This window comes from Heteronotia binoei, chromosome 1 (assembly GCF_032191835.1).
Source record: "Heteronotia binoei isolate CCM8104 ecotype False Entrance Well chromosome 1, APGP_CSIRO_Hbin_v1, whole genome shotgun sequence".
Lineage (NCBI taxonomy): Eukaryota > Metazoa > Chordata > Lepidosauria > Squamata > Gekkonidae > Heteronotia > Heteronotia binoei.
The window spans coordinates 91115211-91131815 of NC_083223.1; the positions used below are offsets into that span (position 1 = coordinate 91115211).

The following is a 16605-nucleotide window of genomic DNA, read 5'->3' on the forward strand; positions in this document are numbered from 1 at the left end:
GGAAGATCACAAAAGTGTGGGCATGCAAACTGTTTATTTTGGCTGCTTTGTGAGTGTGTGTTCACTTTCATTTAGTAGAAGTGCAGCTGCTTAGGGAACAAAAAAAAGGTCAAAAAAAGAGAGGAAATGGACTGAATTCAAGGGAACTGTACTGCTGTATTTCTGTTTATTTGTTTTAGGAAAAGGGAGAGTCTTCCAGCTCCACCCCCAAAGTCTTCAGATATCTCCTGAGTTGGACCTGAAAACCAGGATAGCTGGATTTATACACAAGACAGGTAAGGGCCTGGAATTATGAGGGGCCTCAAAATAAACGCAATACTAAAATGTAATGTGAGAATTGTATACATTTTGGTAATGCTATGAACATATGAAGCTGCCTTACATTGAATCAGACCCTTGGTCCATCGAAGTCAGTATTGTCTACTCAGACTGGCAGCGGCTCTCCAGGGTCTCAAGCTGAGGTTTTTCACACATTGACCTTTAAAGCCCTTTATGGTCAGGGACCTGCATATCTACGGGACCGCCTTTCTCCATATATCCCCCAGAGAGCACTGCGTTCAGGGGTAAAAAACTTGCTCTCCGCCCCCGGACCAAAAGAAGCCAGGTTATGCGTGACCAGATCTAGGGCTTTTTCGGTGGCAGCACCAGAGCTCTGGAATGCTCTTCCAGAAGCCATACGGGCCCTGCGGGATCTGTCTGCGTTCCGCAGGGCCTGTAAGACCGAGTTGTTCAAGCAGGCCTTCGATGCTTGACGAAAAGACGGCTGCCACCGGACATCACACAGAATGCCTGTGATCACTGTTTGGAAATTTAATGCCGCCTATAATGTATGGATTCAGCACTATATAATGGTTTTAAAAATTGCAATATGTTTTTAAAAACTGAAAAATGTAAATTATGGTTTTATATGTTTTATTGGTTTAATCGTGTGGATATGATGTTGTGAGCCGCCCTGAGTCCGCTTGTGGAGAGGGCGGGATATAAGTTGAACATAATAAATAAATAAATAAACATATTTGCCTGGACCCTTTTTTGGAGATGCCAGGGATTGAACCTGGGACCTTCTGCTTACCAAGCACTGAGCCACCGTCCCTCCCCAAATGAACATAAGAACATAAAAACATAAGAGAAGCCATGTTGGATCAGGCCAATGGCCCATCCAGTCCAACACTCTGTGTCACACAGTGGCCAATACACACACACACACACACACACACACATATATATATATATATATATATACACACACACACACACACACACATATACTGTGGCTAAAAGCCACTGATGGACCTCTGCTCCATATTTTATCAAATCCTCTCTTGAAGCTGGCTATGCTTGTAGCCGCCGCCACCTCCTGTGGTAGTAAATTCCACGTTAATCACCCTTTGGGTGAAGAAGTACTTCCTTGTATCTGTTTTAACCTGACTGCTCAGCAATTTAATTGAATGCCCACGAGTTCTTATATTGTGAGAAAGGGAGAAAAGTACTTCTTTCTCTACTTTCTCCATCCCATGCATAATCTTGTAAACCTCCATCATGTCACCCCGCAGCCGATGTTTCTCCAAGCTAAAGAGCCCCAAGCATTTTAACCTTTCTTCATAGGGAAAGTGTTCCAAACCTTTAATCATTCAAGTTGCCCTTTTCTGGACTTTTTCCAATGCTATAATATCCTTTTTGAGGTGCGGTGACCAGAATTGTACACAATATTCCAAGTGAGACTGCACAATCGATTTATACAGGGGCATTATGATACTGGCTGATTTGTTTTCAATTCCCTTCCTAATAATTCCCAGCACTGCATTGGCCTTTTTTACTGCAATCGCACACTGTCTTGATATTTTCAGTGAGTTATCTACCACGACCCCAAGATCTCTCTTTTGGTCAGTCTCTGCCAGTTTACAACCCATCAACTTGAATTTGTAGCTGGGATTCTTGGCCCCAATGTGCATTACTTTGCACTTGGCCATGTGAGGGTCTGTTAAATTTGACATAGTTTAGGGCATGTCTGGCTATGTCAGATTAGAATGTTGAAAAGTCCAAGATTCTTTTCCTACTTTTCAAATGACAATAGTCTAGGTTTTCCATACCCCTGTGAAAGATGGACGATTCCCTATCTCTGATTCTCATTTGCCACTGTTGCTTTGAGCAGTGGCAGGAGACTTTTTTAAATGGCCATTGGGCCAACAATGTGGCATCACTTACAAGTAAAATCCAGAAGTGATATCAGTCCTCTCTAGGATTCACTGGAAACTCTATGATTCCAGTGATAACTAGAGAGGTGTGACATCACTTCCAGGTTTTCCAAGAAGCAATATCACACCATTGTCAATGGCTGCCTCCCATATCCCTGTCTTCCCCGGTCTCCTACTGATTGCTAGGTCCTGTCAAGCAGTCCTAGAATGATCACTTAAAGAAATAAGAAGCACACGCCCTTGTCCTCAGGCTTACAAAGTTAAAAAATAAATCAAGATACAAAAGGGAAAAGAAATGTCAGAGGAGGGAGACTCATTTGACATTGTCAGTATTTATATCAGGGATTGGATGGTCTTCCCCTTGTCAAGGTAGGCTTCCTGGAAAGGAGTGGGTACAGCTACACAGTGGCCCTTTGTCCTCTGACTGGTGTCCGATAGAGAGTCCTTCCCCTCTCTTCTGCAGAGCAATTAGAGTTGGAATAGAGTTCTTTCTGGCAGGAAGGGAGAACCATATTCCTTTCATCTGCTTCTTCTCTGGTTAAGTGTCCAAAGCCAGGTTGCTGTTCCCCTTGCTGTGTCCAGGGAGAAACTTTTTTAAAAAACAAATATATGCAGAGCTGTATATGTTTTGCACTCCAAATTTGGCCAGTATGAAAGATTAGACAAAGGATTCAACATCTTCAGAACTTTGAACCTTAAAAAAAAGGGTTCTAGCCCTTAAAAATGAAAAGATAGGTCTGAAAGTTTGTCCAGAATGCCTGCTAAAATCTCGGGAGATCAATGGTTGCAATGTTGCCACTTCCTCATCTGCTCCCTGTCCCCCACATAGGATCAGCTTTCTTCTTCTCCAGCAGAAGCAAATCAAAGATTCTAACAGGCACAGTGGCATTCTAAGGATAGGGTAATAATATTATAAAATAAGGCAAAGCACTGGTTCTGCTGGACTTCCAACCCCCTCCCCTTGCTTGGACTGTGATTCTGTGCTTGACATTAGTCCTGTTAAGCTGGTGTTGCCACAATGGCACTGGATTCTATTGAGCATCCAATGATTGAACTGATACTGGGTACTTTGTATATTGCACTTACTCTGCTAGGATGCAAAAATGTCCCCCTTCAGTTTCTACTGCAGAGATTCTTGATGGAGATTCAGAGATGGATTGACTTTAGTCTTTTGGAAACAGTGGAGGATGGGGCACCTTCTTTGGGGAGTAGTGTGTTTCTCCACATCAAGTCTGGTGAAGCTTGTGATCACTATTTTGTGATGCTTTGGCTAGTGTTAGTTAGTAAGTACAATGGCAGACTCCTAGCTCACAAAGATGCTTTGTAGATGTTTGGAATGGTCAGTTCTAGGGCTTCAAAATGGAGAACAGAAGCCCCCCCCCCAAGTGCCTGCTCAGAACATGAGTGGTGTGATGGAATTGTTATTTTACTGTCAAGTCACAGTTGACTTATGGTGACCCTGTAGGGTTTTCAAGGCAAGAGACATTGGGAGGTAGTTTGTCATTGCCTGCCTCCAAGTCGGTTCTGCTTAGCTTCTGAGATCTGATGAGATCAGGCTATCCTGGGGCTATCCAGGTCAGGGCTAGGCAGAGAGTAATATGATTGGCCCAAGGTCACCCAGCAAGCTTCCATGGCACAAGTGGGGATTCAAACCTGGATTTCCCAGATCCTAGTTCAACACTTTATTTATTCAGATTTTTCAACCACCCTCCCCCAGTGCAGCCGTGCTCAGAGCAGTATACAATATAGGGCCTTAAAGGTCAGTATCATGACCTTGAACCTGATCTGATACTCCACCGGAAGCCAGTGCAGTTCACAGTGCACAGGATGGATATGTGCTGTGCATGGTGTCCCTGTAAGGACCCGCACTGCTGCATTCTGTACCTGTTGAAGTTTTTGGATCAGTCTCAAGGGTAGGCCCACACAGAGCAAGTTACAGTAATCCAGCCTAGAGGTGACTGTTGGATTACAGTGACTAGGTCAGGGGAGGACAGGTATGGGGCTAGTTGCCAGACCTGGCATAATTGAAAAAATGCAAGTCTCGTAACATTTGTGACTTGAGCCTCAATTGTCAGAGAGGCATCCAGGATCACTTCCAGGCTCCTAACAGCAGGTGCCAGTCTGAGGGACACCCCATCAGGAGTTGGGATCTGGCACCCTGCACCAGAGTCCCTCTGACCTAGCCACAGAACCTCCATCTTCGAAGGATTCAGTCTCAGCCAGCTCTGCTTTAATTATCCCACCACAACCTCTAACCCATCTGCCAGATTTTCTGTGGTGTCATCCAGTTGGCTGTCCATCAACAGATAAAGCTGGGTGTCATCCATACTATACCAACTGAGTGAGGGAGTGTATGTAGATGTTAAATAACATGGGGGAGAGGATTGCCCCTTGAGGCACCCCACATAGTAAGGAGTATCTGGGTGACATCCGTTCTCCCAGTGCTACCCTCTGTTCCCAACCTTAGAGAAATGAGGTAAACCACTTCAAGACTAACTCATGAACTCCAGTGTCAGCAAGATGGTGGATCAGAAGGTCATGATTGATCACATTGAACACTGCAGTGAGATCTAACAACACCAGCAGCGCTGACCTGCCTCAATCCAGCTGCCTGCAGGGCATGTCCATGAGGTTGACCAAAGCTATCTCTGTCCCATGGCCAGGGCAGATGCCAGACTGGAATGAATCCAGGGCTGATGTATCATCCAGAAAACTCTGAAGCTGCTCTGCAACCACTCTCTCAATCACTTTGCCCAGAAACAAAAGATTCAAGACTGGGCAGTAATTGGCAGAATCTAAAGGATCCAAAGTTAACCTTTTAAGGATTAGAACAACCACAAACCCCTACATCTAGGGATGGGTTGATAATGCCCACCAGAGGGCCCCATATCCTCTCACCACTAGCTTTCACCAGCCAGGAGGGACATGGGTCTAAAGAGGCATGTGGTTGCCCAGCACCCAAGATCCTGGGAGAGCCAGATAAATCTATCAAAGACTGAATCCAAAGATGGCCAAAGGGCCTCTAGTTCACTTACTGTATCAGAATTGGCTGGGGGGTTGTGTACTTTCTCCGCAAAAAAAAAAAAAAAAACAGCTCACAAAAGCCTCACAGTTGATGGCTGTATTTCTCACAGCTGATGGCCGTATTTTGGGATCTCTCAGTAAGAGATGTCAAAGCCGAGGACTTCCGGGTTTTGGTCATGGCGGATTGAGCTGCTCTTCAGTCAATGAGCAGAACAGAATCTCTGTTCTGGGCAGAGAAGGTGATTGCAACACCTGCTGCCTACTTCTTCCAGGAAGGGAGAAGGCCAAGATATGCATGTTAAGTTCTGAGGGGATTTACTTTGGCTGACAAGGGACTCCAGTGGGGTTCCTTTTTGGCTTTGAAGAGTCCCCCGAGAAGGACTGCATTCAATTGTCTACAGAGGATTTCTGAGGCCATTAAGTTGGCTTAAATCCACCACTCTTAAATCCACTCTTTGGGGAGAGTCACTAGATACTATACTGAAAATTTGGTGCCTCTACCTCAAAAAACAGCTCCCCCAGAGCTCCCGAAACCTCCAGATCAATTCCCCATTATACCCTATGAGAATCAATCTCCACATAGAGAATAATGCTCAGCAGACGTGTGTCCCCCCCCCCCCATGTCTGCCGACTCTGAAGGAGGATTGGCCTCTCTACTCACGAGTTGCTGCCAACTTCTTCAAAGTAACACAGACACACCATCCCAAGAGGAAGCCTTTCAATCAGTGACTGAAGCCTCCTGAGGTAGAAATGTACATGGTCCTCTGGGGGCAGAGCTCCCCCCCCCTCCACTGGCCAGACTTCTCAAGGAGACGCCACCCAGCAGCCGGAGAGGATGCAAGGATTACAAGTCCCAGCACCTCGCGAAGGAAGGCCAGACTGGAGCGAATAGCAGGCCAGCGGTGGGCGGGTCTTTGTGACCCAGAGGAAGGGAGAAGCCTGAAGCCAGGCAGGGAAAGAGACACGGCGCCATTCCACCCCATCCACCACCCACCCACCACCCCCGTTTCCAGATTTTATAGAGCGGGGGATTAGGCTGCTAATCCAGGGGTCCCCCGGCAGGGCGGGGGGGTTGGGAAGCCTAATTGTCTACTTTCCCCTTCCAGGCATATTCCTCTTGATCAGCACTTGGCCTTTATCTACCTAAACTGCATGCTCTGTAGTCTCCTGGTACCAAAGATCCATTGAGTAAGTCCTGCTTGGTGAGGAGCACTGCAGAGGCCTAGGGTGCAGAATCCACTGAACTTTGTAAGTGAAGAAAAAGCGGGATCCCATCTCTACAACCCAAGAGGCAATGGGCCCCCATCTCATGTCCAAGTATATATAAAAGCCATGGAAAAAATAGCATCAGGTCTTAATTCTGTAGATCCCTACATGGCCCATGAAAAGTTTATTGCAAAATGGTTTCCGATAATTGAAAAGTTAGACAACGATCCTTGCTATGTAAATTCGCTCTTGAAATGTGAGAGTTATAAATTTCTGTTACTATTGTAAATATGGTTAGCTTTGGGCAGGCCTTTTGGTTTTAATTTGAAATATCTGGTTATAATTTATCGGTTTCTGAGGATACATGTACACATATATTTAAGAATTATTTTTTTGACTATTTTGTATGTATGCAATTTTGTTTTATGTTCGCCTTTCTGTGGTGTTGAATAAAAAAAATAAAATAAAAGCACATAAAGACAAAATACATACAATGGCTACAGTGCTCAGTTTTCTATTCATAACCACAGAAATAAGTACTTCCTAGCTAATGATATTCTAGAGCAGGGGTGGCCAACGGTAGCTCTCCAGATGTTTTTTGCCTACAACTCCCATCAGCCCCAACCAGCATGGCCAATGGCTGGGCCTAATGGGAGTTGTAGGCAAAAACCATCTGGTCACCCCTGTTCTAGAGCACTGACTAACCACAGTTGTTCCAAGAATCTTCTCCTATGTTGACAAAGGCCAAACAGTATTTTAGGAATAGTCCATCTAATTCTACATGCTTGCTTAATGTGTTGCCTAAAGGCATGCATATTTGTCTTTGATTATGCCAGTTTCCCCTGCGTTAATTTGATACCAGTTTTTGTTATTTGGTCAACACCACATTTTGTATCACCTACTACTCTCACAACCCTACTTCCAGGGTAGAACTACGGTTTTTACCATAGAGTTTTTGGATATTCCTAGAGCTACCCCCTTTGTCACTTCCTTATGGCCCTTTTCACATTACTGTTCTAAACTGGATGTTATTCATTGTTGGCTTGATTTTGAGTAAAGTCATACAAGAACAGGGGATTTCATACAGCAAATTTCCTCCCATTAATGAGCAATTTCTGAAGTGATATGGTCATTTCAACAGTGCCACTTTCCTCCCCATACCCTTTCCTACCACATGATCTTCCTCAAAGTTTTTTTAAACATTTCAATTGAGTCAAGGCATCTATGTAGTGCTGCTATAACACTAAAGTGCTATATTGGCTGAGCACTATAGCTTTCAAGTTAGAACATTAAAAAAAAAGCCCAAGGAGATTATGTGTTAATAAATGGTGGAGTAAAGCGGCATTGTGGGAAGCCTTATGGACATTTTAAACAGCACACCACAGTGATTCAAAAGCACAACAGGGGGAAGAAAATAAAAGAAAGCAGTTTCCCTCAAAAGCAGCTCAGCCATGCTTTGCCATGCTAGACAGTGGCTGCTGCTAGGCAACTAACCGTGCTTCTCTCACTAAAAAGAACCAAGCTTGGTTCTTTCAGTAAAAGGCAGTGGCAAAGGCCCTTTCAAGTCCTATTTTGGCCTTTGAGGGAGAACTCATTGGTTGAGTCTCCTCCTCTCTCCCACCCGGGTGGTTGTTGCTAGCCAGCCAAGCTGCTTCTGTCAGTCAAAGGCAACCAACTTTGGTTCTGGCAGTTTATGGCTCTCCCTTCTCTCCCATTGGCTAAGCCACCTTTCGCTCTGCCTAACAGAGGAGAAAAAGAAAGCCTTCCCTCAACTGGCTGAGGGATGGAGGAAGAGGGAAAGAGCCATAGAGAAAGCCTTCTCACAACTGGCTACGGGAGGAAGAGGGAAGGCTTTCTCTCAATTGGCTGAGGACTCCCTTGATTGGCTGAGGACTCCTCTCTATCCTCCTCTGGAAGTAAAACAAACTGAGACACGGGAAAACATGGTGTCCTGTAGCATCATGCCAGATAGAGAGACAGATAGGAAGGGAAAGCGAGAGACAAAGAGAGACTGAAGTCCTGTGCTTAAGACCAACAATGTTATCAGATTGAGTGTGTGTTAGTCTGAAAGGTATCACTACACGCCTCTGAGGGAGAACTCATTGGGGCCAGTCCTGACTAGAGTTGCCAGTTCCAGGTTGGTGGGAAATTCCTGGAGATTTTGTGGTGGAGTTTGAGGAGGGTATTGGAATTACGGCTTCAGAACAGGGGCTACCAAACCCTACATGGAGGCTGCAAGGAAGGGGGAGGCAATGGAAAGTTGAGTCAGAGGGAAAATTAATTGGACGGAGTTATAGTTGCCAACTCCAGGTTAGGAAATTCCTGATAATTTAAGGGTGGAGCCTGGAGAGGGTGAAGTTTGAGAAGGGGTGGGACCTCAGACAGGTACAATGACATACACTGCACCCCAAACCAGCCATTTCCTTCTGAGGAACCATTGTTGCCAATCTCCAGGTGAGAACAGGAAGGGAAAGCCACACAGGCATTCACGTTAAATCAACCTCAAATACTTAGAAATTCAATTATTTATATAGCAAATTATTCATAGAAAACACAGTGTATCGCAAAGTGCAAAGAAAAACTACTCCCAAAACTTCAGCTTGCTTTTATCCAGCTGGCGCCAACAACCGACAACATACCTTGGTCTGTTTGTAGCTTTGACAATGAACTTCTCTTCCTCGCTGACAATCTGACCAACACTCTGAAGAGCCTTGAGGTCGTTCTCAGATTTTTCATAGTTTGGTCAGCTCCTTCAGCTGTTTCCTCAGCTCCTTGAGGCGCCTGTCGATCTCCTTGTGCTCCAGCAGCTTGTTGTGGTAGTCCTGCAGCACCTTGTCTCACAGCTCCGCCATGATGATGCGGCCAAAGCCATCATGGTGGAGCCACGAGACAAGGTGCTGCAGGACTACCGCATCATGGTGGATCCACGAGACAAGGTGCTGCAGGACTACCGCAAGAAGCTGCTGGAGCACAAGGAGATCGACGGGCACCTCAAGGAGCTGAGGGAACAGCTGAAGGAGCTGACCAAACAGTACAAAAAATCTGAGAACGACCTCAAGGCTCTTCAGAGTGTTGGTCAGATTGTCAGCGAGGTTCTTAAACAGTTAACAGAAGAGAAGTTCATTGTCAAAGTTATAAATGGACCAAGATATGTTGTCGGTTGTTGGCACCTGCCAGCTGGATAAAAGCAAGCTGAAGTTGCGGGAGTAGTTTTTCTTTGCACTTTGTGATACACTGTATTTTCTATGAATAATTTGCTATATAAATAATCGAATTTCTAAGTATTTGAGGTTGATTTAACGTGAATGCCCGTGCGGCTTTCCCTTCCTGTTCTGCCTTTTCACGTTACTCTGTTTGGTTGCTATAATCTCCAGGTGACAGCTGGAGATCACTCAGAATTGCAGCTGCTCTCCAGATGGCAGAGATCAGCTCACCTTGAGGTGTGTGTATGGGTTGGGGGGAGTAAATGCCTTCACTTGGGTGGGTGGGAAGACAGCAAGGGTGCAGGGTACTTGCCCAGAACCTCTTTCTAGAGTCTGTTGTATTTTTCTCCATAATGGGCCTTATTTCTTGTACGCGCATGTTCTGATGTTCAAATAAAATTGACAAATTCAGGTCAAATGTTATGATATTTCACATTTGTTTCTTGTCTGTAAAAGGCAGTTTTATCTTTGACTTCAAAATTTCACATTGTTTCAGTCCATATTTCAGTATTGGCATAACTATTACTATTGCCCAGGAACTAAAGGCTACCCTCAGTTTATGCATTCCCTCCCCTGCTTTGATCCATGAAGCACACTACATCCCAATTTGCATCCCAGTCCTACTCATATCTACATGGGAGTAATGCCCACCAGATTCAGTGGCACCTGCTCTCAAGAAAGTGCATGTAGAATTGCAACCTCACAGTCCAGTCCTAAACAGAGTTACACCCTTCTCAGTCCTTTGAAATCAAAGAGCGTAGATTTGCTTACCACCTCTCTGCTACTGATTTAACATCTTCAATGCATACATGCTATAAATAAAACGGAAATGAAAGGAAGGATGATTACTTACAGAAACTGTAGTTACAAGCCCAAAAATTGATTCTTATGACAAAATTGAAATTATATGATATGCTGTAAATCAGGCATAAAGAACTCTAACTGCATTAGATAAATATTGTAAATCTAATTGCAGAACCAACTCTATAATGATGCTATCTAATGATGTTATTTGAGGCAGTAGAGTTTTGGGGTGGCAACCTCCTGCCCTTCCCACTGCTAGCCTCTTAGTGCCCAACAAACTGCCTATCTACTGCTGTCCAACTGCTGTCCAGACTCCACACCCAAGGGTTGTAAAGAGATAATTAAGTGTATACCCTCAGAACTCATTTTAAAACAGCATGGCAAGCATTCCACTTCCCACAATCTGGGATTTTTTTTTTCTCCTCACAACAATCCACCCACCCTTTCTGGTTGTCTGTTGCCACGGCAACTGAAAAGGTTATTTCCTCTCACAAGAGGAAATAACTGTGGATTAGTTCAAGAGCCTCTTCAGAGCATGCACAGTTATTCTCAAAAGAGGACTGGAGCAATAAAAAGGAAAACTGGTCAAAGTTATTCAATAGTGACCAAGATGACAGCTCTTTGGTTTTAATTCCAGACTGGTCATCCTTATCTAGGTTCAGTTGTTTTTTATCCATTGCCATAGATGTTTCAGTTTTTAGAATCTTAAACCACTTAGAAGTGCATCTGATTCTTGGAACTACTGTGTGGTTTATCCATAATTTATACACCAAAAGGTTACAAGTTCCAAACAGTATCCTGCTTATATCAATTCTTTGTCCATTTATGACCATGTTCTGGGCTTGACTTGCATCTTGGAGTCATGCCTGCTTTTTATATTGATATAATGCACTTAGCCACAATTACAAGTACTGCTGAAAGCAGTACCAACTAGGTGTGTGTGGTGGTGGTGGTGGGGTAACATATTTCCCATTTGAGCGGAGACAGATCTTTTTAAGCATGAGTCATCTTTTTTGTTCTCTATCCTAAATCAGTGTCTATGGTCAAGGTAAGCCAAGGGTGCAAAGCTGTGATACACATCTTCCAAGAATGAGCTCAGCACTTTGCTAGTTAGCCAACTGGTAAGAGCAAACTGAAGTTCCCTGGGTTGTTTGTTTATCAGTTTTTCTGTTCCATTCAAGAGTCTTTGGATTTTATCCCTAAGACTCAAGGAGCAAGTGAGTGCCAGGCAGGGCTGAAATCTGTATACCTTGCGATGGAGCACCTACCAGGGCCCAGGGATTCTGACCTCTGCCTGCACACCTCTTCTGCCACCTGCATTCCCTTTCCCTCATCTGCAACTATCCCACTTTCTGTGCCTGTAGCTACCAAGGCTGCCTAGCTTCACCAGGAGAAAGTGTGCAGGTGGTACAAAGAGTGGTGCTTATGGTCACAGCAATGGCACTCCCAAGCCACACAGACTGCCCAGTGCCATTGAGAAAATGGTGTGCAGGTGGCTGTGAGCATGGGGGATGGGTGTGTGTATGAAAAGTAAGAGGAAGGAAGCACAAGCTGATGTGGGGTATGTGGATGGCAGAAGTGAGTGGAGGGTCCTGATGGTGGTGGTGGGGGATGGGGTATTCTCCTTTTTACAATTTAAAAGGTGAAGTTAGACCAGACAACTTTGACCTAGACCAGACAACTTTCAGGTTTAGCTAAGATACTGGATTAGTAAATAAATACACAAAAAGACAGTCAAGAGATCTGAAGGACAGCATATTACATTTAACTCCCAAAGCATTATCAGTGTTTGCTAACTGAGTATCTTTGACTTTGTATGACAATAGAAATCATTCCTCAGTTTCATCACTCTTTTGGGTTTCCATCCCTTTGAAGCTCCCACTACAAGGGTTCCAATAGACCAATCTTATAGGAACTCCTGCTTAGCTTTTATATAGTATATAGTAGTACCTGACACTGCATGCTATAGCTCAGTTATGAGCAACAAATAGCAAAAGGAATTCCTGGCTACAAAGTACTATCAGTTGTGAACAATGACTGGAATAGTAGTGGACTGTAAGATCTAAAGAACCAGATTCTTTTCAGCTTTTGGCCTGCATCAACCATAGGTTGATCTTGCTCAGCATCAGAACACTTGAAAACATTAATAATTAATTAATTAATGCAATTCAGTAGAAGACCATAAGGCATATCCCAGGCAAAAATCATATAATGAATGAAAATTAAACTGCAGACTTCTCAGTTTCGTTATTATACCTACTGTATTTCCCTTTTGAAGACCAAGTAATATACCTGCAAGCTCCAGTTACTGAAAGGCCATTTGTACAGCATAAATGCTTCTGTGTTTAGCATACAAGGGCCTATAACTCAGTAGCACAATTCCTCAGGAAGCCATGCCCCATTAAAGCGCATGAGCAGCACTGCTGTGGGGCAACTCCCCTTCATTCAACAGAACTTGTGTTGGAGAACTTCCCAGTGGTCTCTGTTCCAGCGTTTTAGCATAATTTTCATATGCAAATTCACACTTAATGCTATCCACATCCCCACCCAAATCTTAAAAGAGCAGGCCAGGGTATCTTTTAACACCCATCCAAGTACCAGTGGGAATGTTGTGCCATAAGAGAACATCAATAACAGATCCGAGTCCGCGTTGTGAATCTCTGGTTTACTCGCCTTCCATTTATCACCTAAGGTGGTGGGGCTCAGCCCTATCCTGTAAGTCAGGCTCGCAGAGGGCCCCTCACCCTTAATTCCCGGTTGTCCCACCCAATCCCTGGCCCCAGTGATGAGACAAAAGCACTCTGCGTGTCATCAGAGGCTCTCCCCTTTAGAACTGGTTTAACGTATGCCAGGGTTACTAGGCCGACCCAGGGCTCAGATCATGGAAGCCTTGGCTGGGCTGAAAGGGAATGGACAGGCTGATGCTCGCCATTCCATCACCACAACAATGAGCAGCACACACCCCGAAACCCTCCCGCGCTTCCCAGGCCGCCGAACGCGCGTCTGTCCCTCTGCCCCGGAGCCCGCCTTGCTCACCTGATGGCCAGGAGTTCATGGAGCAGATACGCAGCGGCTGCCAGCAGGGCTCCCCCCGTCAGATACAGGGTCTTTTTCCACCACGAATCGGATCCCAGCCCTGTCATGATCCCGCCGTAATCCTGCAGAGGGAAAGCGATGATCTCCCCATAAAAGGAAAAGTGATCGTCGGATCCCGCGCACCAGAGGCTTTGATTCCGGCTTAAATCCACCACGCACGACCTGGACGAGGCGAAACCAACCCCCCAGTGCATGCTGCGGGACGCGGGCGTTGCTGGCTCCCTTTCCCCCGCCGATCGGAGCCAGGGCCGCCTGCATGGAGAACCAGGAGATGGCAAGGTGGGGGTGAGCCGGGAGGTTAGCGGCGGCGGAGGCGGCGGCGGAGGAGGGGAGAAAGGCAGGCAAGAGCGGCCGCTGTGCCGGGTCTCCTTGGCGATCTCTGCAACATCATCATCGCCAGCGCTTCTCTTCTGCGGCTGCCTCTCGCCTTTGTGTCTTTGCATGGAGGCAGCTGGGGGGTGATGTCATGGCTAAACCTGCGATGCGTTCTTGGCGCTCCCCCCATCCCACAGAAGGACTAGGCAGCCATTGCCCAGAGCCTCCTCTCTGCCCCCGGTAGGTACAGGGCGGGAGAGAGAAGGTCACTGGCACGAGCAAAGGACAATCTCCACCTCCAGCTGGAGAGACACTGGGCATGCGGGGCTGGGGGGAGATGAGGGCAGGCGGATGGTTGCTGCCGGGACCAGAGCCGTGCCCTCTCCTCGCCATGGGCGCCCGGCGCTATTGGTTGTTGCTCTTCTGCTCCATCCCTGCAGCTTTAATTGCGGTCGCCTGGGCCACGTCACGAGCCGAGGCTTTAAGGTGGGGTAACTGAACTTGAATAGGCAGTATTGGGGTTTACCTGGTAAAGCACCAGGCTTTTGCGTTTCAAAATCTGGCCTGCTCAAAAACAAAACAAAGCAGATAGTGTAACGATTTGGGTTACAGAACAGGGAACACCCGCGGGATTTATATGTTGGTCACCAAACCATCATCGTGTCCTTTTGGAAGCATGGAGTGTAAGGAATACCAGAAGAGCCCAGTTCTTCTAGGGGCCACTTTAGCAAAGCAGTGTGGCCTGCTGCCAAGCCTGGGCATGCAAGCAATTTGCATGCAAGCAATTTAAAAAGAACAGGTGGTAGATGCATTTATTTAACTGCATTTCTAAACTGCCCTCCCCTATAAACAGGGCTCGGGGTGGTGTATATCAAAGGCATTTACAATTCCACAGTTTTTAGAAACATAATTTGACACCATTTAGATTATGTGAAAGATCTGACACCCTGGAGCAAGGCATAGCAGACACTACATATCTGAAGAATTGCAATTGCACACAAAAGCTGATACCCAGAATTAAACTTTGTTGGCCTTAACGTGCTCCTGGATTCACTTTGTTCAGTAGACGCTATTGACCTTGATAAACCAGTAGTATGACTTGGCAACATCCCATGCTCAATTGGCACATATGTTTTTCTCATTCACCTGCCTCTGGACCGAGCAACGAGAGGGATGCAAGCAGCATCACATCAGGGGCTAACAGTTCCTAACTCCTCTTTGGATGACAATTCCTTCCCCTTCCCCTGTATCCTTAATGGCTGCCTGCAGCCAAAAGGGACGTGTTCAGATACAAGAATGGACATTGAATTATTCAGTACTGAACGCTTACAGTTGGAGAAGCACATGTGCATAAAATGGTATCCCACTCTCTCCATCAACCTGATACTGCGTTATATGAAATTATCCTGTTTATAACAGGGCTAGGAGGGAACCTAAATAGATCCATAACCAGTGAGTATGCCTGATTTATTTCCCACTACCACCTTGAATTACTAAATCTGAAATTCAGCACCCCTATACTCAGTGTGGCATATGAGGTTCAATGTGGTCAACTGCAAAGTAATGTACACTGGGGCCAAAAATCCTAACTATAAATACTTGTTAATGGGGTCCAAACAGGCAGAGACTGCCCAAGAGAGAGATCTTGGAGTCATGGTAGATAACTCGCTGAAAAGGTCGAAACTGTGTGTGACTGCAATAAAAAAGGCCAATGTCATGCTGGGAATTATTAGGAAGGGAATTGAAAACAAATCAGCCAGTATCATAATGCCCCTGCATAAATCAATGGTGTGGCCTAATTTGGAATACTGTGTACAATTCCGGTCACCGCACCTAAAAAAGATATGATAGCATTGGAAAAAGTGCAGAAAAGGGCAACTAGAACGAATAAAGGATTGGAACATTTTCGCTATGAAGAAAGATTAAAAAGCTTGGTGCTCTTTAACTTGGAGAAATGACAATTGAGGGGTGACATGATAGAGGTTTACAAGATTATGCATGGAATAGAGAAGGAAGAGAAAGAAGTACTTTTCTCCCTTTCTCACAATACAAGAAGTTGTGGGCCCTCAATGAAATTGCTGAGCAGTCAGGTTAGAATGGATAAAAGGGAGTACTTCTTCACCCAAAGAATGATTAACATATGGAATTCACTGCTACAAGAGGTGGTGGCAGCTACAAGCATAGATGGCTTCAAGAGGGGAATGGAAAAACATCTGGAGCAGAGGTCCATCAGTGGCTATTAGCCATAAGGAATAGATGGAACCGTCTGGGGCAAATATTCTTGGTGCCTTGGGGGTGGGCAGGGGGAGGGCTTCTAGTGTCCTGGCCCCACTTGTGGATCTCCTGATGGCACCTAGTTTTTTGGCCACTGTGTGATAGTGTTGGACTGGATGGGCCATTGGCCTGATCCAATGGCATCTCTTATGTTCTTATACTTACAGTTTGTTCCTTCTTCTTTCTAAGGGAAATCTTGTGCACAAAAGGCCTTTTATTTATTTATTTATTTATTGCACTTGTATCCCGCCCTCCCCAAATGGGCTCAGGGCAGCTAACAACAGTCACAATGCGATGACAGATTCACATCATAACAATAAAACATCATTAAAACATTAAAATATTAAAACAGTTTAAATACAGTTCAGATGGCGTTCTGTCTGTTTTGCATCTACTTTTCTGACTGAAGTCTCGTGAATAAACAATTTTATTAGTAACATATGGTAGTAGAACTATAACTACAACTTATAAAAAGCTTAATATATATT

The 16605-nt window shown here is 45.2% G+C and overlaps 1 protein-coding gene across 1 annotated transcript in view; it reads right to left on the reverse strand.

Moving 5' to 3' along the window:
- FAXC (failed axon connections homolog, metaxin like GST domain containing) overlaps positions 1 to 13761 on the reverse strand; it is a 39760-nt gene extending 25999 nt beyond the window's left edge. Inside the window, exon 1 of the mRNA XM_060258564.1 lies at positions 13469 to 13761. Coding sequence (XP_060114547.1) covers positions 13469 to 13722 — 254 coding nt within the window. The 5' untranslated portion in view covers positions 13723 to 13761. The remainder of the gene's footprint in view (positions 1 to 13468) is intronic.
- Positions 13762 to 16605: the final 2844 nt, after the last annotated feature.